Source organism: Tenrec ecaudatus, chromosome 9 (assembly GCF_050624435.1).
Source record: "Tenrec ecaudatus isolate mTenEca1 chromosome 9, mTenEca1.hap1, whole genome shotgun sequence".
NCBI classification, from domain to species: domain Eukaryota; kingdom Metazoa; phylum Chordata; class Mammalia; order Afrosoricida; family Tenrecidae; genus Tenrec; species Tenrec ecaudatus.
The window spans coordinates 127,638,521-127,666,407 of NC_134538.1; the positions used below are offsets into that span (position 1 = coordinate 127,638,521).

The window sequence follows — 27,887 nt, forward strand, 5'->3', positions numbered from 1 at the left end:
ATGATAAACTCATGGAATCACTCACCCCAACCAGTAATGTGGGCCCTTTCTCTATCTTAGGCTGCAAGACTGACCAATGACTGGCATCATGTGGCATAAAGCACACTCAGATGCTGACAGCAGGAAGTATATTCCAAAGCTTAATACAGAAATAGTATTGGCAATAAAAGTTGCTTATATATAGCAAAAAATAAAAAGTAATATGCTGTACTGAAATAAACCTGTCCTGTCTAAGCTGTATGCCAACACTTCTACAATTATTTGCAGGTAGTTTCTTCAATGAACCACCTGTTTCCTCCAAAGTTGGTAGTCTGCAGTATTGAATTATTATTAATCTATTTGCCTCAGGCTTGCAAGCATCACGGAAAGAGAGGTAAGGAAGCGGAAGTCTTACCTGAAAGCACCCTCACGGAAATAGGCTGTTTCTGCTGGATGGTCTGAGTGTGATTGAACCTGGCGTAGCAGATGTAGTCCTCCCGGCTGTCCTCTGGGAGGACATTGGAGAAATAAAGGTCTCCGTTGACACCCTGGGAGACTCTCTCACTTTGCGGAAGCCGTTGAAAGGCTGGAGAAAAGCAGAAAGGTCCCCCGGATCATCCCATCATAGAAGTCGCCTCTTTCCCAACTCGTGAGATAAACGTGTCTACATAAATATTTCTTTCGCTAACAGTGCTGTGACCATCCTTGGGATACTTTCCTTTCCTCCAAATCTCTTTGAACAAAAGTTGTTAAAAACACACACAGACAAAACCCCCGACACTTCAAAACCTCACTGGCCAACCCTCGTTTCTCTGGGTGGGAATAGAGGCGAGATTAGGATTATGCAGTCAAGCTGTTTGATTAACCAAATGCAAATTAGAATGATTTAAGTGTATTCTATCAAAAGAGTTGGTATGACTTTTTCATATTTAAATTAGTATCTACTTGTAAACAACTAGGATTTCTTCTTGCTTGGATCCACGGTCAATGCTCGTGGACGCAGCAGTCAAGACAGCAAACGATGCACTGTGCTGGGTACATCGGCTGCACAAGGCTCTCTTCCTGGTGTTGAAAAGCAAAGACGTTACTTTGAGGACTAGGGTGCACCTGACCCAAACCATGGTCTTTATCATTGGTTTCTAAGCCTTTTGAATGTTAGACTTGAATAGGGAAGATGGAAGAGTCTGCATTGGAATTGCGGTGCTGGTGCCGAATACTGACAGTGCCATGGACTGCCCAACGGGCAAACAATTCAGTCTGTCTGGGAAGAAGTATGGCCAGAATGCTCTTCAGAGCAGGAATGGCGAGGCTTCACAACACAAGCTGTGGACGTGTTATCTGGGAAAGGACACCATGCTTGGTAGAGGAAGACCGCCAATGAGATGTACTGACACAATTGCTGCAAAACCGGGGTCAAACGTAGGCACAATTGTGACGATGGCAGGATGGGGCATTGTTCCGTTCTGCTGTGCATAGGGCCGCTTTGAGTCAGAACAAACACGCAGACACACACGTACCTTAGAATGTGCGTTCAAGGAGCGTCCGTGGATGTCTACACAATAGCCAGGAGGCAGATCCTTCGAGAACACGTCACTGTGAGCTAGACCTGTGCTAGGTTTGAGCCCCGAGAGCCCCTGCCCTGTCAGGCAGTAAAAAGGACCACAGACCGCCATGTGGTTCAAAGACGTGGCTGTTCAATGTTGTGCCCTGCCTCTACCTCGTCTCCCCCACCTGTTCTACTTTTTGTCGCCGGAACTACATATCCATTTCTAAAGGAAATTCACTTCCCTTGAAACCCACCAAAGTCAGGTGTGAAGACCTATTTCTAAAAGGTCGAAGCTTTGAAAACAAACACCAGGAAGCAGTTTGTGCACATGGGGTTGTCAGGAGGTGGAAGTGACCTGGCAGCAGCCACCACCACCACCACCACCAACCAAATGACCAGTTCGCCCGTTGCTGTGCAGTTGTGCACTCCTGGTCACGCTTGTGTGTCAAAGCAGAATCTAGTGCACACGGTCTCCCATGGCTGGTTTTTGGGAAGTAGACAACCAGGTCTTGCTTTAGGTGGGCTTGAACCTCCAACCTTCCAGTTAGCAGCTGACTGCCTCTGTACCGCCCTGGGCCTCTTAGCCTTTCCCATCCACAGCTTATCGCCCGACTCCCCACTAGACTTTGAGCTGTAGGAGGATGAAGCCTTCATCGGCTTGGTCCACTGTTGTGTCCCGGGAACAGTGCCTCGCTTTAACAGGTTGCTTGTTAACCGTCGGAGTGACTGGCTGCCTTTGCGGTTCCCGGCATGGCCACTTACTTTCCTTGTAGATGTTATGACCTGGGGGATTTCCCCCCTCCAGTTAGACTCAAGCAGCTGTGCTTCTCCTACCGCAGCCCCCTTCTCTGTTTTAGAAAATGCACAAGGCTGGCTAGAAGCTGGCTCTCTCGGGAAGGAAAAGGCAGGGAAGCGTGCAGTCAGAGCTTGAAAGTAAGTTAACGGAGCTCTTGGTCAAGATGAGGTTTTGATTGGCGGTTATAAGCGAACGGGGTTAAGGCTTAAGCCCATTAAACTGTAAGCCGTTTAATCTCGAGGGAAAGGGCTATTTAAAAAACCTTTCTGAAAAATAATGAACATGTATTTAATGAATCCTTAGAGCTGTAGGAGGGGGGTGGGCTCCTCTGGGGGCACTTTGCTCTTTGAGTTTCTTTTCTTTCTCTTTGAAAGACGTGCACAGGAGAACAGGCGCTAGAATGCCACCTTGCACGCAGAGTGGTGGGACAGATCTGCACGGTCCTCGTATCCCAGGTGTAACCCCCCTAAACATTAGAGTTGTTTTGTCAAGCGCCAAAAACCTGATTCATGTAAATGATGTTGCCAGCCGTGCCATGGGTGACGATAGTGACGTCTAGTGATGATTTGGGGATTCACATGTGCGCTGTCACCGACCGCATTCAGGTCAAAGCCCTTTCTTTCTTTTGATTTATCTATTTTTAGGTTTGCAAAGAGGCCTTGCTTTATCTAGCTCAAATAGACACCATCACACCTTTTGCTAAGAAGTTACTCCTTTTACTAAAATAGTTCAAATCGATGTCTGTACTACCCTATGAAAAAAGGCTGCTTCCCAAATCAAAGGGATTCAGTAGGAGGTGGGCACAGGTACCGGAGCCAGTGGGCGGGTGGCCAGACTCGGGCCACTTCCAAAGAGCTGCCCGAACCCCGAGATACGAAAATAGACAGCCCTGCTCCTCACCTCTTACGCAGCACACAATCAGGAGTATGTATGTCCTCGCAAGCCTCAAGGGACAAGAAAGGTCACCTCTGAACACTGCTGTGTAGCTAAGAACCGGGGTCTGACTGCTCAGAGGGGTGCAATGGGGCTGGGGCCACCGCTGCAGGAGCGGGAGGTCAGCACAGTTGGGACAAGTCAAAGGGCAGCCTGAGGATGCAAGACCCAGGCACATGAAGCCACGGGCCCTTATGAAGGGACACCAAGGTCGGCAACAGCCCAGCAGCTGCCACCAGGCACTGGCCTCTTCAGCCACCTCCCATCACCACCCCACACCCCAGGGGGCTGTGAGCACCTGGCTGGGTCCCAGGGGCAGGTGGGCTCACTGCTGGCTACGGACAGCCCAAGGCCCTTTCTATTGAGCCTCTGTGGCCTTTCTGACCTGGTCCATTGAGGCACTCAGCCTGGCCACGCTGGCCTCCTTTTTCTCCACATGCTCCCGAGGGATACACCCACTTTAGATTTGTACTCAGACACCTGGGGCCCCTGGTTTGCTCATGCATTTCTTTAGGTTTCCAAAGCCTTGTTATGAAGTCTTTCCTGACCATCTTACTTAAAACAGGACCCATGAGCATTATTCTGATGTTCCCTCATAGTACCCACCGCCACTGACACGGATTTGCTGCGTGCATTACTGTCTGTTTTCTCATCCCTCATTCTCGGTACTCTTATTGCCAAGAATGCGAGCTCAGGGAGTGCAGGGGGTTGTTTCGCTTGTTGCAAGCAGTACCTGGTACGTGGTGGGTGCTCAGCAACACTGGATGAGTGAGTGGGCGAGTGAGTGAGTGAGTGAATAACAGAGCAGGTGGTTGCTTTCAAAGAACATTTCTTTTCCAGAGCATCTCTAAAGCAGCCATGAACATTTTATAGAGCACAGGACGTTGAGATCCATCATAATAAGCCAGCAATCTGAAGACTCTTCAAGAGAGTTGAGATTTTAAAATACTTACAATTATCCATCCAGAATATTATCGGTGGTGGTAATCCAATTGGGGGCCTGCAGGGAAGCACTAAAGACTGACCGTTTCGAAGTGTCATTGGTTCAAGTTTTTCTTTGGTCCACAACGGTGACCCTATTAAACAGAATATTCACTGCCAAGTCATCACTGCATTGGAAATACAAAGATCAATTCTTTTAAAGTTTCATCTATCTAACTTTGGGGTGAAATTCTGGGTTTGTAGACATTTAAAAATAATACTTGTAACTAACTCTCCTCATTACCATAAAAAAATCCACCGAGTCTATGAATTTACACAAGTAAATGACCACGATGGCACGTAATGATTCCGTTACAAGCAATGCACTCCCTGCCACACAGAAAACACTTAAAGGTCAAAAGATGTATCACTAAATAGTTATACAAGTATACATTTTATATAGCATGAGATATACTACTTATTTATAATATTGACATGTAAATATATGTGATATGTTAAGCCAGAAGAGATTATAAAGTTACACTTCACAATGGGCTCCTTTTTAAGCACATACAAACATAGAAAGAAATGTGAAATAACATTAAAACAGTGATTAGGGGTCATGAGCAATTTTAAAGTTTTCACTCTAGTATATGAATGATGTTTTCTCTACCAGGAGCTCATATTATATAGGTAATATACTTTTAAAAAATGACCAGAGCTGCTTGTGGTCATTGTTCTCTTAGTACGTCATCCTGAGATGACTGGGGTAGTCACTCGTGCCAAAAAGCCATGATAAGTTCAAGGTGTTGGGGCCACTCTTATGTCTCTAGGGAGATTACAAAAGACGTTTAAAGAAATGGCCCTTAGCCCTCAACTGCCCATTTCATACTGACTAGCTCTCTCCGCCTGACTAGGTAAAGGCTAGCTCATAAAATATTTGAGGACTAGCTAATTAGATTAATGCTGGCCAAAATATATATTTTTCTTAACTTTGCTTTTAAAAACCAGTACCTGAATAAAAGACACATTGGCTTAGCAAAGCAAAGTAGGAAGAAGCAATGATTTTTATGCACATAAAGCCAAGCTATTGGAAAACACCCCCTTCCCCGCCCCCCAGTAATGGTATTTGGCTGATGCATAACAGATGCTGAATCTGGGAGCAATGCTTTAAAAGGTGGCATGTTTGGTGGGCAGGTTTCACTTACTGGATGGACGGATGACAATATTATTGGAGATGGCAGCCCCACGCTCATTCCTTGCTGTGCACTGGTAGACGCCTTCGTAGGTCTCTGCTTTCCCCTCACTCATGATGTTGACAGTGAGGGTTCCCGAGCCAGGGCTCATGGTGACCAGAGGGTCCTTATCTATGTCAAAGTGGGTCCCATTCCGTGTCCAGGAGAAGCTGCCCAACATAGGAAGTAACGGTTAAACTGGGTAAGGCCTAGAAAACAAGGATTCTCTTTGCTCTTGTAACAGATTTCTAGATGGCTTGGGGGTTTCTAGAAATAAGTACTAGATTTACTATTCAGCAAAAGAGCAAACCCGAAAACATTTCATCGAATTATGACTTAGAAAAGAAAGTGTTGGCTGTAAGGTTTAAGGGCATGTTTTCATTAGAACCAATCCAAATCTGACTCAATAAAGAAATCATGCAAATTGCCTGTCAATAAAGAAATCACAAATTGCCTGTCATTTTTCAAAAGGGTTGGGTCGGGGGGAGGTAAGAGCAAGGGAGGGAGCAGGTCTCCCGGCACACGCTCTTAGAGCTCTATTAGCATTTTTATTGTAAACTACATTGTTCATTGAGTTGATAACCTGTCCATAAAACTTTGCTCTGGGCTACATTGTGACAAGAAAGTCACAGACATATAGAATTGATTGGACTAGTTTCAAGTCACGGAAGGAGAGGAGAAGACATGAAGTCATTGCTGTTTCAAATACAGACAGTTCCTGGGTTACAAAGGAGATCAGTTCGTAACTGTGCTTTTCAATAGAATTTGCAAGTGAGTTGGAAGAGGAGCAAGCAGTTCTCTTTGATCTAATTTCTGGTGCAGTAGGGTAAGTATTGGGTCCCTAACTGCAAGGTTGGTGGTTCAGACCCACCAGCTTCACCAAAGAAGAAAGTTGAAGCTCTTTGTTTCCATAAACATTTACAGCCTCGGAAATCAGATGGTCCTGCAGGGTTATCATGAGACCACGAGTTAGACTTGCCTTGATGGCAGTGAGTTTGGGTGTTTTTGTTTGTTGCTATTTTGGATGGAGCTCCAAGAACTCTTAGAAGTCGCCATATGCAACCTCTTTGTTTTACAGATGAAGGACATGAGGTCCAGCGGGCAATAAGGGTATTTATCGCCCGTGTCATGAGGCCATTTATTTCCATACCACAATTGGAGGGCTCTTTTCCCATCTGTCCATCATACTCAAGCATTTTCCAGAAGAATGTGAGCAAGGAAAGAGAACGTTCCAGGTTTTTAAGAAGGGGAAACGGATGGTTTTAATTGAGCAAAAAGATAAAATCGTGGCCTTTCACATGTGACACATTAAGGATGAGCAGGGCCAGAGAACTTGATTTCAGTATCTTTGAAGGGATTGAGGAGTTGGTTGGGCAGACCCAGGGGCAATCTGCAGTCATTTGCATGGAGAACGATCTCCCCAGGTAGTGCTTGGTGAGGCCCCCCTCCTCAGCGCAACTCCCCCTGCGAGCCCGGCACGGGAACAAGCAGAGAGCATACCCACCTTGGAGGAGGCTTCCCTTTGGCCTCACACTGGATGACAATATTCTCCCGAGGGTCAATAATATAATCTTTCGGAGACTGTTGAGTGATGGTTGGGGGTTGTACCACTTAATGGGAGAAAGAAGAGCAATGTAAAACAAACAGAGAAATAATTGAACACCAGAGCAGGAACTACAATGGGGAAAAGACTTTCCCCGAGGCAAAATACGCTGCCAATGGATGTAGTAATTTCTACTGGGCTGGGACACAGCTTCAGTTCAAACGTGACTTACAACTGGGATGTCACACCCCAACTTCCTTTTGATGGGTAACTTTACATACACTCACAAATACCGGTTCCCACGCTGAAAGTTTGGACAAACGATTATCAGCACAAGCCTAACAGTAAGACCACTTATTTTCTGATGTAACAATGAGAAATTCCTCTGCTTAGTACATCGTTTCAGACGGTATCTGTTAGGGGAATTTAAGCAATGGAAGAATCGTGTATTTCTTTTAGGAAGAATGACTCACATATGGTTCATCGGGGAGGTCATGTAAATTAGTATACTTTGCCGACAAATACATTTTGAGAAGTTAAAGATCAAAAAGGTTATTAAATTGGAAACTTAATGTGCCTTATTAAAGGTAGAGGGCAGAGGAATTAAGACCAAATAGAAAGCAATCTTATTTTGAAGGGAAAACGGACATCTGTAAGATATTTGTTCTAGAAGTCAACATTTCCATTGCCCTTTCCGAGATGCGGTCTGATCACTGACCAACTTAGAGCTGCAGGGGTTCTGACCCAGAGCAATCTGATCTAAAAAACCCTGGCCTCTGTGCCTCCAACTCTCCTCAAGGGGCTTTAAGAGATGAACATCAGCGTGTTAGGGCAGGAACGGACCAAGAAATGATCTTTCCTACTGCCGCATCCACCACGCCTGTCAGTTTGTCATCCTGTGGTGGCTTGTGTGTCGCTGGGATCCAAGGGCTAGGCCATTGGTATTCCAAACCCTGGGAGGCTCACCCTAAGTGAAGGTTCCAGCAGAGCTTCCGGATGAACAACAGACTAGGAAGAAGGAATAGGCGGCCCACTTCTGAGGAGGAGGCCACGGAAAGCCCCCGGATAGCATTGAAACAGTGTCAGTTACTGAAAACCTCAGGAACCAAAGCAGAACGTTATCAGCTACAGTGCCGGAAGACGAGCCTGCAGGTCAGGAGGCAGTGAAAATATGGCTGAGATAAAGCTGCCTTCTCAAAGTAGAGTTGTCCATAATGATGGTGATGGAACTAGGGGAGCTAACGGCCTTTGGGACCTTCATTTGCTTATGAAGCACGACTCAAAAAAGAAGAAACAGCTGCAAACATCAATTAATAATTTGAACTTGGAAAGACAAAGGATGACTCTAGAAAATTGGAAGTTGTTAAAAATGAAATAGGCAAAATATCGAATGTTGTGGGAAGCATAAAAAGAAGATGGATCCCCCCAGAAGAATTTACTTTAGAGAACGGAACTGAAGCTGCAGCTAGGGGAGAGGGACATGTCTGGGAGCAAAGGAAGCAAAGGAATGGGGAGGAAGAGAGTGGAGCACATCCTGGCCCACGAGGCCTGGAGGAAGATCTCCCCGCTCTGAACAGCCAATGCACAGAGTGGACCATCAGGCTGATCCCACTATGAGACACGACATCCCTCACTGACCCATGGCCCTACGGGGACAACACTGGAGACTCAGGGTCGGGATTGGCCTGGACTAACCCTGCAACACAGAGGCAAAACACTAAAGGTGTGCGGCAGAGCAACAGGGGGAGCAGAGCAGGGAGCTCCCAAGGGAGTGCAAAGGATAGACTCTGGGGCCAGAGTGTGGCACCCCACTGGACTTGACTGGAGAAATGCCTAGAGGTCAAAATTAGACCCTGATCTATTTACAGGTTTTTCTTTCTTTTTGAATTTTTTTCTTTTTTTAATTTATTCTTTTATGGGTCACTGGCTTTCTTTTTTAGTGTCATGGTGTTCTCATTTATCGTTCTGTCTTGCTATGCCTTGATTTTTGGTGCATATTATTATCTCTACAGATATATCTAGAGAAGGTAGGCTGGATGAACAGTCTGGCGGAGAAAACAACAGGACCGATGGTTCTGAGGGGACAAGGGAGAGGGGTGAGGCGGGGTGTTAGGAGGTGGTGCTGACCAACCCAGGGACAGGGGAGCAACAAGTGATCTAAAATTTGTAGCAAGGAGGGTGTGAGAGGTCTAGTAGGGATTCAGTAAGGGCAATGTAACCTAGAAAAATTACTGAAACCCAAATGAAGGCTGAGCATGATAGTGGGACAAGAGGAAAGGAAAAGGAAATAGAGGAAAGAATTAGGAGAAAAGGGGTATTTATAGAGGTCTAAATACAGGCATGTACATATGTAAATATAATTACATAGGAGGGTGGGAAAATAGATCTACATGTTTATATTTATAGGTTAATATTAAGGCAGCAGATGGACATTGGACCTCCACTCAAGTACTTACTCAATGAAAGAACATGTTGTTCTATTAAATTGGCATTCCATGATGCATACCTTCCCGACACGATCACTAAAGACAAATGTGTGCATAAGCAAATGTAGTGAACGAAGCTGATGGTGCCCAGGTATCAAAAGATATAGCATCTGGGGTCTTAAAGGCTTTCAGGTAAACAACCAGCCATCTAGCTCAGAAGCATCAAAACTCACATGGAAGAAGCACACCAGCCTATGTGACCATGAGGTGTAGAAGGGACCTGATATCAGGCATCAAAGAACAAAAAAAATCATATCATTGTCAATGAGGGTGCGTGTAGAGTGGAGACCCAAAGTCCATCTGTAGGCAACTGGACACCCCCTTACTGAAGGGTTGCAGGGAGGAGATGAGCCAGTCAGGGTGCAGGGTAGCAATGATGAAACATACAATTTTTCTCCAGTTCTGAAATGTTTCCTCCCCCCCACCACCCCACTATCATGATCCCAATTCTATCTTACAAATCTGGCTAGACCAGAGGATGTACACTGGTACAGATAGGAATTGCAAACCCAGGGAATCCAGGACAGATGATCCCTTCAGGACCAGTGGTGAGAGTGGCAGTACCTGGAGGGTTGAGGGAAGGTGGGGTAGAAAGGGGGACCTAATTACAAGGATCTACATATAACCTCCTCCCTAGGGGGTAGACAACAGAAAAGTGGGTGGAGGGAGACATCAGACAGTGTAAGATATGACAAAATAATTATAATTTATAAATTATCAAGGGTTCATAAGTGAGGGGGGAGTGGGGAGGGAGTGGGAAAATGAGGAGCTGATATTAAGGGCTCAAGTAGAAAGCCAATGTTTTGAGAATGATGATGGCAAAAATGTACAAATGTGCTTGACACAATGAATGTATGTATGGACTGTGATAAGAATTGTTCGAGCCCCCAATAAAATTATTTTTAAAAATAACTATTTTTAAAACGTTCATATGAATGTGTTCGTTTAACAAAATTTTTGCAATGTACTTTGAATTTTAAATGATGGAAAGAATACAGAGTCACTGCACCAAAAAGCATATGAGCAAGAACCAATGGTACCAAAGGAAGAAATCCAAGTTGTACCAAAAGCATTAGCCAAAACCAGCCTCCAGGAACTGATGGAACACCAATTGAAATGTTTCCACAGCTGATGAAGCCCTGGAAGCACTCATTCTCCTGGGCAACTCGTTGGCCAACTGATAAAAAAACAACATAGCTGCACCCATTCCAAAGAAAGGCGACCCAATACAATACATACATTATAGAACTATATCATTGATATAAGATGCAAGTAAAATGTTGCCGAAGATCATCCAACAAGGGATCCAACATTGACAGGGAGCTTCCAGAGGTTCAGGCCAGATTCAGAAGAGCAAGAACAACAACTTCCTCTTCAACTGATCAGTCCAGAAAAATGACTTGCCTACAAAGGCACACAACAGAGAAGCAGAGTCTCCCAACGGGCTCCTACCAGACAGCAACCACTTTGCCCAACTCTAGGGCCAGCCACTGACACAGACTCTCTACTCCACGCAACTTCTACTGGTTCTCAGCTGGGAGCGAGCTCGGCAGCCATTGGTAGCCATCACAATAGAGATGCTCCTGCCATCTGGCAGGTGGAGACCAGGGATACTGCTAAACAGTGCCCAGGGCAATGGACACCTCCTCCCCATCAAGCAAACTCGGTAAGAAACGCCAGTAGCGCCGACATTGAGAAACCCTGACACCAACCATAGTGTGACTAGTGCTCCCAAGTCATGTGACTTCTCAGAGCGCTCTCTCCCAGACTTCCTCTGCCTCCTTCTTTTTACCGTTGTGGGGAGCACTCAGGATCAGGATCTTTCCTTGCTCCTCCCCATACACGCTGCACCTCCTTTCCGAAACCACTTCTACCTGCCACCCAGGAGTGTCCCAAGCATAAGCATCACTCTTTGTCCTGGTCCTTCTTCTACGCAACCCATTGTTGCAGTGGTTAGTTCATCGCCTCCCGACCATTGTCTTCCCCATGGTTCTGTTCTCCTGCCTTCTCATCAGCGTCACTGCTGTCTACCAGACACCTCTTCCTAAATATCACCAAGCAACACGCGGCTTAAAGAATCGATCAAAAGCTCAACTCACTATTCCTATCATTTATTGTGTACCAATAAGTACACTATTGTTATTATTACAATTATTATTTGTCGTAGGCTACTGTTCCCATTAGCAACATCCTACCATCCCTAAGCTCCAGCGAATAAGCCAGTTGATCTTCCCAGCCTCTGAAACTATGCCCGGAGCCCTCATGGCCTGGGTCCTGCCAGCTCCTAAGGGTGGAAAGCAGTTTGTTCTGTTGGTTAAGGACGGATCTGTTTGGTTATTACTAGCTGCAACACCCAAGCAAATTAAAAACAAAACAAAATGCTATGTCTCGTGTTCTGTAGGGAGAACTACAGTTTAAAGGTAGCACCCTACCTCCGAGCGTAACTCCGAAGAGTTACATAAAACAATCTGTAAAATTCGTACTCTTTATAGCACTGCCAATGTTATAATAAAATGATGCATTTTTTGCATTATTATTATGACCTTATTTACTGGGAATAGTTTCACAGCTATGTGATCCTTGAGACTCAGGTAGTGTAGCACTTGAAACGGCAGAGAGCTGCCTGCTATTCCTAATGTGCATTCTCAGAGCTGCGCAGGCTGATGTCTTATGCTCTGCTGGGAGTGCCACAGGTGCAGACACAGTGGTTTCAGCTCAGAGCTTGTGGTTCACACGTCTACAGTCGAGCTGCCTTCAATGTCACACCCAATTTGCCATCTGGATAGAACTTTTTAGATCATAATTAGGTTGCTTGACAATTAACAAGTGCTTTGCAGCAATATGGGGAAAAGGGAGCTGACAGAACTTTTTGGGTTGATGCAGTATCAAAGGAATGTTTAGATGCTTGGAAATGAATGCATTATGCTTTTACCCAGATAACAGATGCGGCCAAATGGCTGGAGGCAGCAGACGTTGTTGCTTTGAGGAAGATGTTCAGCGATGAAAGAAGCCAGGGCTGCATGCTTGCCTTTTGTACATTTTTAAACCACAGTCCAATTCGCTGGGCTGTGGGACTAAGGTGCCCAGAAACACGAGTGCAGAGGCTGGAGGCTCAAGAAGGGTGCAGGGCATCCAGCTGCCAACCCAGGTGTCCCTTTCTGCCTGTGCTCTCCTTCCACAAGGACACAGAGAGGCATTTTTTTTATCCCAGCAAGTGCTTCATAGCCTTTAGAACCAGAAAGCCATTCTCAGAAAGGTTGTGGATTTTCTCATTGTGTTACATCAGATGTGAATAAAGCTTGGTGCTTAACAGAGCAGCACAGGGGAGAAAGAAAACAAGGGCCATGCTTGTGTCTTCAGAATTCATGCAGGTAACATATTACATGTGCTTTGTGCTACACACTGACAAGGTTCAGCCGCAGTAAACACACATGCTTAAAAACACACCAGCCACAAGCCATAAGGTCGCACACTCAATGCACAGCATTCACTAGAAAAAAAGGCACGATAAGTATTTCACACGGCCTGGTAGCTTGTAGAAGGACACTTACAATCTTCAAGAAGGTTTGCTTTTCCCCCATCAATAGCAGCAGGTGAGTGGCAAACAGGATTAAAGAAAATGGAACGTTAGTAATAAGAACATTAGAATCCAGAGGTAAAGGGTGCATCTCATCTATGTGATGTAGTCTTCAAACACACACACACACACACACACACACACACACACACACACACACACACACACAAACACCCAAACCAATCAACCCAACAAAGACTGGCCTCATGAGGTTGCAAGAGAGAAATTCACATGAATGGTTTTCCCTCCTACAGCATCTACCCACATAAACATGTGGGAGAAGAAAAGCAATGCTATAGGCAGTGATTCTTCCAGGCACAGGAATGGCTAATTTCATCCCGCACACGTTGTGTGAGGCAAGTGACTGTGTTCAATTTGAACAATTGCTGAAATGGACAGTTCATCTGAGTGGCCACATACTGTGCAGTGTCTGCTCCCTTATCCCAGACAGCCCCAGGCACGTGCTCATCAGACCTAACCATGGGACACCCACCGGGCATCGATCCACCCAAGGCAAGTCCAGGCAGGATTTGAGAATTTTTCAGGTTGCTAAGGTTCACTACCAAGTCCATAATTGGACTTTGTGGCCTGTTAGCATATTCTTGTTTCAGAATGTCTCAGTCTCCTGCCCACACTAAGGAGCAGCTCCAGGCTGGACACGTGATGAAGGGACAGGGGCAGGGAGAAATTGCATTCGCATGCGCTTCAAAGGGCTGCTGAGCTGCCTGTCAGTGCTCCTCACAAAGGTTAACGGAGTGCCTGGGTTACCACCCTCTCTCTTCATCAGTGCCCGCCTGCTCTCCATTAGCAGCAGTAATTGAGTTAGCCACAGGTGATTGTTTCCCTCTGATTGTCCCATTGGGCAGTCAGATTAAGGGAGGACATATTTCACAGGAGAGCCCATGAGAGCGTTTCTCTCAGGAGCGTTCCTCTGTTCCTTGTCTTCCACTAGGGCTCGCGCGAGTGGGCATTTCTACTCCAGTGGACTTAAGGAATCATGTATGCAGACATATACCTGATTTGAATAACTTTGTCTTTGTGCAGTCAATGGATTAACTATTTTTGGAACGTAGGAAAACGTTGCATTTTATTGTACTTTGGACTGTAACAGGACAGCAGAGGAAGTCAACCAAATGGGGGGGGGGGAGGGAGCAAACCACTTCTCCTCTGAAGGCCTTCCTATGGGCAACGACACCCGCTGTAGCCACCCCCACCCCCACCCCCGCCCCGACATCCAGTAATCACACAGCCTTTGGAAAGTGCTCTCTTCCTTGCTCCTTGGAAAGCCTGCCAAGCAGATGTTCTATTCAGGAAGCTAATGGATCTAAAGAGGTCATGCAGACCTGGGGTACAGGATCAATCAGTTCTGACATACAGTCATTGTCCGGATTTGAAGTCCTGCGCTGCCTGGCAGGGAACGTGACCAATTGGAACCTAGTATTATTTTCATTTGTCACAAAGGAGCCGCCAGGCCAGGAGCGAAGCATCCACTTTACTATGAGGAAAAGAGTGAGCTAAAACAAGAGCTGTTGTTGGCTCCATTTGAAAGAGTATTTTTGAAGATTGTTCCTTGCCTTCAAAAACTCTCCAACCCAACTGCCCTGAGTCCATTCTGACTCACAGAGACCTTACAAGGCAGAATAGAACTGTCACTGTGGGTTTCTGAGGCTGTAAATCTTCATGGAAGCAGAAAGCCTCATCTTGCTTCCTCAAAGTGGCTGGTGGTTTCGAACTGCCAACCTTGTGGTTAGCAGCCCAATATGGAATTCCCTCTGCCCCCCAGGGCCCCTTACTCTCAAAATTTACACCCTGGTCTCTTGATCACGGTTTTTGATCAAAGAGGTCTATCCACTGAGATTTACATAGATGCATTTCCTCATCCCAGCTTTAAATTTAAAATTCATCATTAATGTGAAATTTGCACCACTGTCCGATTTAAGAAGAGTGAGCTATGGGTGGAGGGTTGACAGGGTGTCCATTTCCCATCTTTTCCCGGACACTCTCAGCCTGTGAAGTGAGGGCGTGAAGTGGCCAGTGGGGGTGTGGAAAAGTCGGCAAGATCACAAGATCATTTCCAACTGATTTTTATTTTCTTGAAGAACTGCTTCTAAAAAGAGCTGCCAGTGAGAGAGCCAGGAAAGCCTCAAAACTCACTTCTTCTCAGGCCCAATCCTGTCCCCTCTCTCGCCCCCAGCACCACTACCACAAGCACCCTGCACCACCGGGCATAAGAGAGGCACCCGATGCAGGGGCTGGGGAGGGGGAGATAATGACAGGGAGAGGACAATAGGCCGAGCCACATCCACGGCCAGGTGTGGAAGGTAAGAGCCAAATTAGCTTTGATTAGCTTTCCAGCATCACACAGACTTCCATTCACACCATGTGGACAGGGTGGGAAATGCCGGGTGGTTTTGACTCCTGGGCCTAACAGCTTTGAAACGTTAATACTTACGATCAAGAGGTACTTCCAGGGCACTAATCAGCTGGCACAGGCAGAGAACCAGGGGCACTCTGCCTGCAGATAAGCACTTCTGTCTCGGCATTATTTTAAGCTGCATTAGCTTAACTCCTGCTGCGACCCACACACCGAATTCCCTTTTCTTCTTTCACAAAAGACTTGGGCGCTGCGTTCAACTAATTTTCGTTCAGGGTGCTGAAAAGGGATAGACGAAGAAGAAGAATTATAATGTGTCAAAGAGGAGGAAATGAAGAGCGGAAATCGGGAGCACAGGAAACCAGTCCTTTATTATACATGAGCGCTGAAAGAGGGGCCTAACACTTTAATATTTAACTCTCAAGGCCGGAATGATTACTTATCCATAAATCAGCTAAGACTAGCCAGAAATATTGGCAATAGGGGAAAGTAAAATCCTGCCTTGCCTTCCCGATGGCTTTCCCAGGCTAAATTTTTGTATCGTCAATCCTCTCAGAGGCCAGGACATCTGTCTGAATTGAGCAGGAGAACTTGGCCTTCAAGCCAGGTGCCCAGCAATCACCTTGCAACCTGTAGAGAAAGCCCAAGCGGAACTCACTGCCAGGAACTCGACGCTGACCCACAGCGACCCTTACAGGACCGGGTGGAACTGAGCCCGGTGAGTTCCTGCGACTGTAACTGTTATGGGCTTTGAAAGTCCGTCTTTCCCCCATGGCATGGCGGGTGGCTTCAACCTGCTGCTGTTGTGGATTGTAGCCAAAACTCATAACCATGACACCACCAGGCTTCTAACCCTTAGAAGGGGGAGCTGAGTGGCTTCTCCAGTCTAGAGATGACCACAGAGAAATCTCAGGGTTTGCTGAAAATTGGCTTCAGGCTCAAAACAAACATACATTTACAGCTGACCCAGCAGCACTTCTGGCCTCCCTGGCCCTCACCTACACAGCGGAAACAGACCTCGCTGGGCTTCAACACGGTAGTCATTCTCCTTAACTGTGTCGTTTTAACTTTTTTCCTAAAGGGTTTTACAACAGACTAAGTTAGGGCCCTCCAAAATATGTCAGCCGGGCCATGATGCTCAGAGGTTTGGCCGTTATGTAAAGATGGAGTCTTTCCTCTTGATGTGATGGGAGGTCATCAGTCAATCAGTCGTAAGGGGATGAATGTGGGATGCAACCTCCTTCTCAGGTCACCTCTGATCATCTGTCTTCCCTTATTACAACACGCGCACATTCATGCCCAGGAGTCAATGAGGACGACAGATAGGAGTTCACCCAACTACTCCAGACTGAAATGCAAATCAGACTGTCTTTCTTTGTGTGCAAAGGATGTTTACATCATTGGACTCCATTTACCTGGGTATCACCTGATTTTTCTGTTGTAATGCTAAATTCTGGCTTCACATGTAGTTTCAGGGGAAATTAAAATAAACACCACACTTCCAGATTCCACTAAAGGGAACTACAGTTGGAGTGAGCGCATTGCGCATGAGGGAAGAGTAAACATGCGTAGACAGTGTAGAACGTGAGGAAATGAGGAGCAGGGCCGGCGGATTTGCGTGCCATGCGAGGGCCACTGATTCGATGTCAGTGTCTCTGGATGTGTGCTGGGGAACGAAATACTTCCTGAAAGATGTATTAGTAATTTCTAAGTATTGTAATATCTGAAAGTTACACAAAATTTCTACATCCGAATTTCTTCATTTATTATTTATTTTTCCTGGATGTCTACAGAATAGAAAAAAAATTAGGTAACTTCCTAGAAAAGAAAACATCATTCACTTTGCTCTACCTTTTCAAAATGATAACTAAGGAAACCAAACCCCTTGGTTTAAAGTCCATTCTAAAGCACAGCAACTCTATGGACAGAGTATCACTGCTCTATAGGGCTTCAAAAAAAAAAAAACCCAAACCACCAACTTTTTTTTCAGGCAAATTGGATTGAAAGTAATTGACTTAGGCCAATTTGGGGGTGATTTCTCTGAATTAGGTGAATGGTTACAGAGCTAGCCAGTTTTCCACTCAACCGTTCGTACACAGTTTGCTTCATGTCATTGAGACCATGTGACATCACGTGCCCCCCTCGTTCTTTGTGCTTCCCATTTCCTTTCCCTAGTCCTTCTAGCCTCCTTTAGGAAAATCCTACGCCGTTGAGCTCAGATAGTTGGTTATTCTTAGGAGTGTGTGTTCCCTGGTGTTATTGTTCCCTGTAGAGACCTGCCTGTTCTTTGGCTGAAATTGGGCCATGGCATGAGCTCATTTCCAGCCCTGAAGGCTGACTGAAGGCCTTGTGGGTTCCACCACCCTCCATACAACCAGGACGCCTCGTCTGTTTTTAAATTTATGCTTCTGAGTTTTGTTCCACATTTTTGCCCCCTTTATCCAGGCCCCTTTAATGTGATGCCTTCCAGAGAACAGGCAGTGTCAGATGGGCACCATCTAGTTCTCTTGGTCTCAGGGTCTTGAAGGCTGATGTTTGTACAGTAATCCATTAGGCCATTGGAGCTGTTTCCATCTTGAGTTTTCTTCATTTTTTTCTTTGCTTAAGCTTTCGATACCCCACTCACTAGCACTACTCACTGAAGTAAGATTTAGAACATGGTCTTCGTGGCTATGTTAAGCCCATCGACCCAAGGCTGTACATCTTTACAGGAGCAGACTCTCACATCTTTCTACCACAGGCAAGCTGGTGGGTTTCAACTTCCAACCTTCCATTTAGCAGTTCAGCCCTTAACCATTCTGCCACCAGGGCTCCATTTTCAGAGCTGACATGGTAGCAAATGTTGCACCTTCAGTCCCCAAACTGAAAACCAAACTCGGTCCCACCGAGTTGATTTCAACTCACAGTGATAGCATGTCGGGCTTCTGAGATGGTAACTTTTCCCCAGAGCCAACAGCCATGTCTTTCCCCTAAAGAGTGGCTGTTGTCGATGAACCGCTCCTCTTGCAGTGAGCAGCCCGACACCTAACCCAAAGCACCACCAGGACGCCTTACATTAAACTATAGTGCTTTATACATGTCAACAGTTGAACCTCTGAAGGAAACTCGAGAAAGCATTTATTTAATAGGATGGGAGTATTTGCTTATCATTTAATGAGCAAATTTGATTTGCTTATTATTGAATGACCTCTCAAGGTTAAGAGGTCTTAGACTGAGACAAGTAGAGATGTGGTCTCCCTTCAGGAGTGGACAGTTAACTGCTTCATGAGCCGCAGAACCATCTTTGTGGGGAGTCAGAGAACTTCTGTGTGGGGAAGACTAAGCAACAGTCCAGCCCAGGCTCAGACTGCTGCCCGTGGAAAATCACCCACTCCGCCCACACATGCCACTGTCCGTGGAACTCTAAATGCCCAAAGACAGGATGCAAATGGAGCACTGCCACGGAACAGGGGCTTGCCTGCAGGAGGGGGGATGCACCTCTCACATCGGCGCGCTTGGTAAGGATGCGAAGGAAGGCCTGCCCCTGTGAGGAGCCCACCCAACTTATTCCTTACTTCATTCTCCTCCAGGTGAGAGTCACCTGCTAAGGTGAGATTGTGCAATTATGCTACAGTGAGTACAACTGCCATTTGAAGCAGCAGCATCATATGCGGTCAAGGTCAAGAGCATGTTAATGCAACCGAGCCCACAATTTGCAGAGAGTATCTGCCACAGAAATTTAAAGCTCATGCGAACGAGACACGGTCAGTTTGCCTTCGGAATGTAAATTGTCCTGGTATTAAAACCACAGCTATGTACAAAAGGACCCAGCATGGCAGTAAGCAATGATCGTCTTTAACCTGTCCCTTCATTTAGCCCCTTTCAGAGTGCTGTCCACCAGTTACCCAAAGAAGCTGTAAAACACAGAGCCAAACAACCAAAAGAAAAACACAAAACCGCCTGCTTCATTAAACTGTTCACAATTCGAAAGTAAATAAACGTCAAGGATTCCTTTACTTCTTGGTGCCTAAAAGGAACACTAATCCAGGGAGTAATTGTTCCCCTGGGGGATTTACTCTATATTTCAAAAGAAAACCTATAGTTTTGATCAAGGATTCAGACCAAGCCTGAGGAAAGTAGCTCGCTCTCATGGTAATTACTTAAGAAGTTTTATCAGTAGAAAGAAAATTAAATCCATGTTTCTCTCCAGTGAAAGACGATGTTATTTTAATTTAAAAGAAATTAGCTCTCTACCAGTATTGAATGGGCACAAGGTATTTAACATTTCATTCTGATCTGTTTGTGCTTTTCAGCAACCTGGCATGGGCAGCTCACCGCTGACAGCACTATGTAATATAATCTACTGGCTCTTGGAGCCAACAGACAAAGATGCTTATGTGACTAGTCACCCTATGACACACCAATTATGGTTCTGATGACCCATCAGTGGGTGGCCTCATCAGCTGGATAACTGGATATAACATCAGCGAGTCTGTGAAAGGCGCTTTTCAGTACTCAACTCACTCGTTCTCTTTATTTAAAAAAAATCATTTTATTGTGGGGCTCATACCCCATGTGGGTTTCTGAGACTGTAAATCTTTATAGGGACAGAAAGCCTCACTTTCTTCCTTCGGAGGAGCTGGTGGTTTCAAAGCACTGACCTTGTGGTTAGCAACCCAACATGAAACCCACCACCAGGACTCCCTTGTTTTTTTAACCAAATAACAAATGACCCTAATAAGAGTGGCGTGTCTGATCAGCGCACATAGGAGCAAACGAAGAGAGAAGGAGAGAGTGGAACACATCCTGGCCCACCAGGCCCAAAGGAGGATATTCCTGCTCAGAGCAGCCAATGCACAGAGAGGATCATAGGGCCGACCCCACCACGAGACAACCCTGGAGGCACAGTGTAGGAATTGTGCCCGATCTGACCCCACCACACTGGGGTTAGTGGGAATACCAAAAATGGACTTTGGGGACAGGACATGGCACCCCATCAGACTCGACCAGAAAATGCTCCTAAAAGTCAACAAACAGACCTGCAACTATTTATAGGATTTTCTTTTTATGTGTGTCTTTTGTTGTTGTTGCTTTGTTTTCTCTGTCTTGTCTTGTGCTTAATATTGTCTCTGCATGTCTAACTAGCTATGATAGGTGGGAGAAACAATCCAGAGGAGAAGACAACAGAACAGACATAGAGAGTACTGTCTGAGTGCACTCCCTACATGAACTTTTCTCACCCTCTGAAAATCCCAAAGATGATCACCGCCAGACGTTTCAGTTCCCTGACAGTGCGGCTGGGGCACAGGGTGGGAAAGCCACCTGCCTAAGGAGGCCCGTGTGGTCTGTGAAGACGAGGGCTAGATGTCTGTTCTCCTGGAAAGCTCTGGGGTGTCTAGCCCTCTCACATGTCACACCCTGAGAGACTCAGCATTTCCCTCCTTTCATTGCCCCTTAATTTGTATTTATCCAAAAAAGCAAACAGAATTGTCCAATTGAATCATTAGTTAGAATTTTTTTTTAAGCTGGTGATTACTGACTATCTGTGGTTGCTCTTCTCCAGGCTGCCCACAGCGCAGCCCCAGAGCCTTCTCCACTGGAGTCCACGTGGCCAGCCCTCCATGAGCTGGACCGCCTGTGGGTCCTCATCTTCCAAAGGATCATCAAGGATGGACCATTTAGAAAAGACACACTTTAAAAACCTTCAGTGTAAAACTAGGTGTTTGCCCAAGTGGATGATACTGCCCCCCGGGGATGCTGCACCGGTCCAGAGGGGCTGCTGAAGTGGGTGCCCACCCTCTATCCCAAGCCACAGTCCAAAAGGTCTTAATTGCTAGGGAGTTCCTGAAGAGCTTTTTTTTCCTGACAAGGGGGCGGGAAGTCAAATAAGTCTGAGAACCATGAGCTGGGCATATATATGTGTGTAGTAGAGCAGTCCGTGTAACCGGCAACCCAGTTTCTCCCTTGGGATGTAGTCACTTTTACCAACTTCTTGTGATTCTTTCTGGAGAGATTTCAAGCATAAAAAAGTAAAAAATATATGTCAAACAATTAAGATTTTAATACCTTTAGTATTTAGAAAAAAATAAGCATTTAAAAAAATATATAAACCTAGAGCATCAAAAGTGCCAAGAACATTCTATGAAATTGAGTTGTTACATGTGAACATTTTTTTGAATACCAGTTTCTTTATAGATCTTCTATTTAACAGTAAAGTTATATTACAGAAAATAGTGTAATCGGAGACACTAATATAGCCAACAGATCTAAGACACTGTCTAATTCCCAGTTAATAATAATTGATTAAAAAGCCATACCTCCAAGACCAATAATAACGCTCACCAAGGAAGGCACTTGCTCTGTTTGTCCAGTCAGGGAGCTGATTGTAATAGTCAGGATGAGCTTCCGTGGCAGGAGAACTAACTGGAAATGAGAGGGGTTGCAGGAAGAGAAAGAAAATCTTTCTCAGACGAGAGGGGATATACCCTTCCTGAGTCCCCTGCCACAGCCAATCACAGCGAGTGACACAGAACGGGGAGGAAATGCCCACTCGGAATGCCTGCCGTGCGCTCCGCCTGTCTCTTAGGGATGGAGCCCCATCATCCTGACCAAGCTGGAACCATTCCGGGAGGGTGTCTGACGCACAGGTTGGCAGCGATCTAGGGTCTGGCCACCAGCCTTCGAGGTGATGTGGTCACGAGAGGGACTGAAGAGTGACTAAGTGGGAGAAATTCCTCTCTCAGGAGGAGGAGGGTGAGTGTGAGGGAGAGAGAGTCAACAGTCTGCAATGAGAACAAAGGTCAGAGGTCATACCAAGGGCAGGCAGCGGGAGGGATCATGCAGAAGTGGTGACAGGAGAGGGCAAGGCTAGAATGTGGCCAGTCGGCAGCAATAGGCAACAGAGAGTGGCTGGGGGACCAGGGCTGGCACTTCACAGGTGGGACACTTGGCAGACAGAGCACCTGATACATCCCGGTTGAAACAACCAGGTCTCTAAAATGCTTGGAATGCCAAATGATGTTTCAACTCTACTCGGTTTGCCGAAATTGTGCTCATGGTGGAGCGTTCTGTCTTTCTTCCTTGTTGTGGGAAGGAAACATTCCTTAGAATATCCTGAGACCAATATTCACTCTATGTGCACACAGACTATTACCTTGGTGTCCCACCACCCCACCCCATAAGCCCCGCTCCCACACCTGTGTAGGCCCCTCTGACCATGACTCTGGATCTAGCCACAGGACCTGCTTTGTTTGGGCCATGGGATGTTGGCAAGTACTGTGCAAACAGCGGCGTGTTGAGCATTTGGGGCTTGCTGCCCTCCAACGTCTCCTCTGGGAACCTCAAGCTGTACCGTCGAATGCTGAGAGGCCAGTGGAAAGATGAAAGACCACCTTGGGCACCTGACCCCAGGTGAGCTTCTCGCTGGCCGAATGCAATTGCGTGAATGACTCAGTCATACGTCACGCAACAGAAGAGCGACTGCTGACCCTCAGAACTATGAGAAAGGATAAGTGTTTGCTGTTTGAGCCCACACAGAATGTTGGCCCAGGTTAGCATGTAGCCGTCCTCACTGCCACCGCGCTAACTCCAACCCCCAGGGACCCGCTAGCACAGAGCAGATGTGCCTCGTAGGCGTCCAGAGATTTAAATCACCATGAAAGCAGACGCCACACCTTTCTTCTGCAGTGCAGCCAACACGTCCATTAGCAGTCAAGCATTCAGCTACCGTGCCACGGCGGCATTTTCAGGTAGCGCTGGCTATCGATGCCTGAAATAATTAGCCAAGACGATCTGAGATGGGCGTGACACCTTGCCACTAGAAAAGCCCTAAAACACACTTTTGGAAGGATTCATGAACCAAAGACACAGGTCTCTGTGCAAGAGCCTGGCTAGAAGCACAGGAATTCTAAATGCATGGTAGTCTGGTGATGTAGATGTTCCCGCTCAATTGATGCAGCCTTTCGTTCTGTTTTATAGACACATTAAAAATCATTTTATCAGGGGCTCGTACTGCGCTTATCATAATCCATCCATCCATGCATCCATGCATCCATGCATCCATGCATCCATCCATCCATGTGTCAAGCACATTTGTACATTTGTTGCAATCACCATTCTCAAAACATTTTCGTTCTACTTGAGCCCTTGCTATCAGCTCCTCATTTCTCCCTCCCTCCTCCACCCTCCCTTCCTCACGAATCCTTGATAACTTATAAATTATTAGCTTTTCCATGTCTTACATTGTCTGCTGTCTCCCTTCACCCACTTTTCTGTTGTCCACCCCCCCAGGAAGGGGGTTATATGTTGATCACTATGATCAGTTCTCCCTTTCTCCCCACATCGCCCCCTTCCCCTCTGGGTATTGCTAGCCTCATTATTGGTCCTGAGGGGTTTATCTGTCCTGGATTCCTTGTGTTTCCAGTTCCTCTCTGTACCAGTGTACATGCTCCAGTCTAGCCTGATTTGTAAGGTAGAACTGGGGTCAGGATAATGGTGGGTGGGGGGTAGAGGTGTGGGAGGAAGCATCAAGAACTAGAGGAAAGTCGTATGTTTCATCGGTGCTATACTGCACCCTGACTGGCTCCTATCTTCCTTGTGACCCTTTTTGTGAGGGGATGACCAATTGCCTACATATGGACTTTGGATCTCCACTTAACACTCTCTCTCATTCACATCAATATGATTTTTTGTTCTGGGTCTTTGATGCCTGATACCTGATCCCATCGACATCTCATGATCAGACAGGCTGGTGTGCTTCTTCCATATGGGTAGATGGCCACTTTTTAATCTTCAAGCTTTTAAGACCCCAAACACTATATCTTTTGATAGCTGGGCACCATCAGCTTTCCTCACCACAGTTACTTGTGCACCCTCTTTGTCTTCAGCACTCATGTGGGTAAGGTGAGCATCACAGAATGCAGGGTTATTAGAACAAAGTGTTCTTACGTTGAGAGAGTCCTCGAGTAGAGTCCCAATGTCTGCCTGCTACCTTAATACTTAACGTATAAATATATGTAGATAGATCTATTTCCCTAATATATATAAATATATTTACAAATGTACATGCCTGTAATTAGACTTCTGTAAATGTCCTTTGCCTCCTAGTTCTTTCTTCTATTACCTTTTACTTTTCTCTTGTCCCACCATCATGTTTGTCCTTCATTTGGTTTTCAGTAATTCCTCTCAGCTACATTGTACTTGATCAAGCCCTACCAGGCACTGGACGCCTTCCTTGACATTGATTTTAGATCATTTGTTGTTCCCTTATCCCTGGGTTTATTAGCTGCCCCCTTCCTTTTCCTCACCTCCCCCTTTCCCTTGTTCCCCCAGAACCATTGGTCCCATTGTTTCCCCCTCTGGTTTGATATACTCCCTGTGGTAGCTACATAATCTGGTGTCAATTTGGGATTTGAGAAGATTAAGAGTGAAGGGGTGGGGTCTAGTCTGTCAATCGGGTCATAGTCAATGAGGCCTGTGTGTGGGCATGACCTTCTCCTGAGGATTTTGGGAACTCCTTGGAGGTGGGAGACACACTATGTCTTGGCTCACCCCCTGCAAGGCATCCCTGTGGAGAAGACACATGGAGAGAGGCTGAGGGAACCAGATCTCTGGAGCTGGAGAAGCCACATGGAGAGCCCTGCCAGGTCTGAGATGCTTACAGTGCCACTGGATCCACAAGACTTCCCACCCATTGGCCTGTGATCTTCCTGCATTTGGCATCATTGTGTGTTTTGTGAGTCTGAAGAGGACTTTATAGATTGGTATTGGACATATAGGCTAATATTGGACTTATGGACTTGATCTGGACTGGGCTGGGATGTTTTCTCAATATTCAATTGCTCTTGTATATGAAGCTCTTTCTTATACATGTGTGTCTATGAATTTGTCTCTCTAGTCTACCCGGAGTAGCACACTCCCTTATACATATGTTGGTGCAACCAAATGGCACAAGTCACCATAGAGAATGGGTTAATATTGATCTCAAACCAATTGATTAAAAATAAAAGATTTATGGATAAAATATTTTATTTATTTAAAATGAAAGAAATTATGAAATTTGTTTCTAGTGCAGCAATGCAAAACTTAGACTTCAACTGGACTCACTCTGTGTTAGAACAACCAACCATTTAAGATCAAACAAGCAGCATTTGTCCAAGGACACAGTGCAGAGAGTTAGAAAAGGAGGGGTGGAAATAGGAAACACAGGGAAGAAGTGGGATAGGTGAGAGTCTGAAAAGGGGCTGAAACACAATGTGTTTGCACTGCTGACCACAAAACAGGTGATGTATTCTGCAAATAGGCACCTAACTCACAATAAAGAACTTGAAAAGAAAACCTCACCCAAACTAAAATAACAACCCCCTCCCAACCCTAAGACTTCTCATTCTAGGGAAGAGGGTAAGATAAAGTCTACCACTCTCACATTCCCACGTCCGTAACTTAGATTAGAATTCTGGAAGAGCTCTGTTGCAGCTTCTCCTAGGATCCAATAAGGCTCCTGCCAGATAGCTAACCTGGAGAAAGAGGGGAGGGGGGAGGGGTTAGAAAGCCACGGAGAGGAGCCTAGTCTCACACCATACTGTTTACCCCCCAACCAGCCTCCTGCAGAGTACAAACACAAACCCAGGCTTGCCTTTTCCAAAGATGGCAGGTAGAACCCTGCTCTAAAGCTGAAATAGGAAAAGCTTCAGGCTTCTAGAAAGTGACTGGAGAAAGGACTTCATTTAATTTGGAGTACAAATTTAATTCCGATACAAACATGATTTGGAAGTATTTGGAAAGCCATTAAAACAAAGTTATGTGCCAATCAAATGGTTGGGAAAAACAAAGTATTTCATGACTCGAGTGTGGTTTCAGTCAGTCAGTGATGAAGGTTTTACCAAAAATCTACAAAAAAAGGAAGAACCATATGGCCTTACCATATTAAAAATCAACAACAAAAAATCCTGGCTCTATATTACCTTCTTGCAAATTGTCGGGATGAAATAACTTATGAAAAACTATTTCCTAGGTTATTTTTAAAGGCCATATGGGATATTAGTATTCTATGTGTGCTATACCTTACCTACGTGTCAAGAAAACAACATACGACAAAAGGACAGCCATGTACCAGCCTATCGTGTCATCTGGAGTACTTACTCTGCTAGCAACTTCAATGACATTTTATGTCACGTGTTAAAGATAAGAGGCTGGGGTTTTAAAACCTGGTTACCCCTGCCGAGTGGGATCAGCCATTCAGGGCGGAGATGCAGGGCACTGACCACAATCGCAACGTATGTGCCTCTGTTAATGGGCATAGGAGGTGTTGTAGCTACCAAATTGACCATGGTAGGCCAAGTTCTACCCAGAGGTGTCTGTGTTTAACACAAAGCCGTTGCTACCTCACTCGTGTTTCTGTCCCGTGCAGGCGGCAGGGATTCAGCTCTAGGCCTAGTGTCTCTACCATTTTACAAGGTGCCATCTCAACACATGGCTCCCAGCGTCCTGCGGCCAACCGGAAGTGAGACACACGCACACACATGTCTTTTGCTCACAATGCACTAACCAAAAGTAGTCAGGGTCCCCCACGATGGAAAGGTAGCATGGCAGGCAGCACCTGTATGGAGCTTTACCATCTCTGCCACAAGGAGCCCTGGTGCTGCTGTCGGGCACGCTTTGCCTGCTGACCTCAAGGCTGGCAATTCGAACCCACCACGTGCTACAGGAGAAAGGTGGAGCCATCTGCTCCCATAAAGATCCACAGCCTCACAACCTCTGCGTTGCACCGCTCTGAGGCAGAACCTCCTAGCCGGTGATGGGCTGGGCTTGGTGGTGTTTAGTTTTGGTTTGGTACTCTCTGCCACTGGGGGTGTGCTTTGGTCATGAGGCATCTGCTGGCGTGTTCTCGGGAAAGTGTTTCTGAGGCAACACTCTGCAGGAGGGCAGCACCGCTATCTGATCTGAGTCAGGGAGCTGGTGGATGGTGGTGGGGAAGGGCTGGTGGGTCCTGCGGGTGCTCAGTGGCTGAAGGGGCCTCCTCCGCTTCCCTCCCTGCTGCCTTTTGGACCCACTGCTTCTTGTGACTTTGACTTTCCCCAAACGTGAGCCTGGGCGAAAGGGGCTGGAGGGGCCCAAACCCGGGGGCATCACTCCCTCCAGGTTGCAGTAGCAATCATCTTCCCAGCAACAGCTCACGATCTCGCTTGCTCAGGCAGCCGCGCTCTGGGCAATCTCAACAGGGCCGTGGAAACGAGAAGTGAAGGCTGACAGGACGTGAAGAATTGCATTTCCTGCTTGCTATCAGTGCTGGGGAAGGTCTATTATCCTAAACTACATAGCTGGAAATACTTCATCGGACCCAGAGGCTGTTGCAGATAAAGAACCAATCTCAGGTACAGCAGAGGACAGCACAGTAATGAAGGAAATCTTTAACTCCAGGTGCATTTAATTTTCCTTACAGAGATCAAGGGAAATTTGCATTTACCAGAAAAATAAATCAACTAGTAACTGTTTATTTCTGAGAGAATTTCTCAGATTTG

At 46.1% G+C, this 27,887-nt stretch overlaps 1 protein-coding gene across 1 annotated transcript in view; it reads right to left on the bottom strand.

Moving 5' to 3' along the window:
* Window positions 1–21,899, bottom strand: part of NRCAM (neuronal cell adhesion molecule) — a 104,772-nt gene extending 82,873 nt beyond the window's left edge. The window contains exons 1-6 of the mRNA XM_075558558.1: window positions 21,687–21,899; window positions 15,469–15,669; window positions 6,915–7,020; window positions 5,384–5,580; window positions 4,208–4,330; window positions 395–565 (exon numbers count right to left, since the gene is read on the bottom strand). Coding sequence (XP_075414673.1) covers window positions 395–565; window positions 4,208–4,330; window positions 5,384–5,580; window positions 6,915–7,020; window positions 15,469–15,574 — 703 coding nt within the window. The 5' untranslated portion in view covers window positions 15,575–15,669; window positions 21,687–21,899. The remainder of the gene's footprint in view (window positions 1–394; window positions 566–4,207; window positions 4,331–5,383; window positions 5,581–6,914; window positions 7,021–15,468; window positions 15,670–21,686) is intronic.
* Window positions 21,900–27,887: the final 5,988 nt, after the last annotated feature.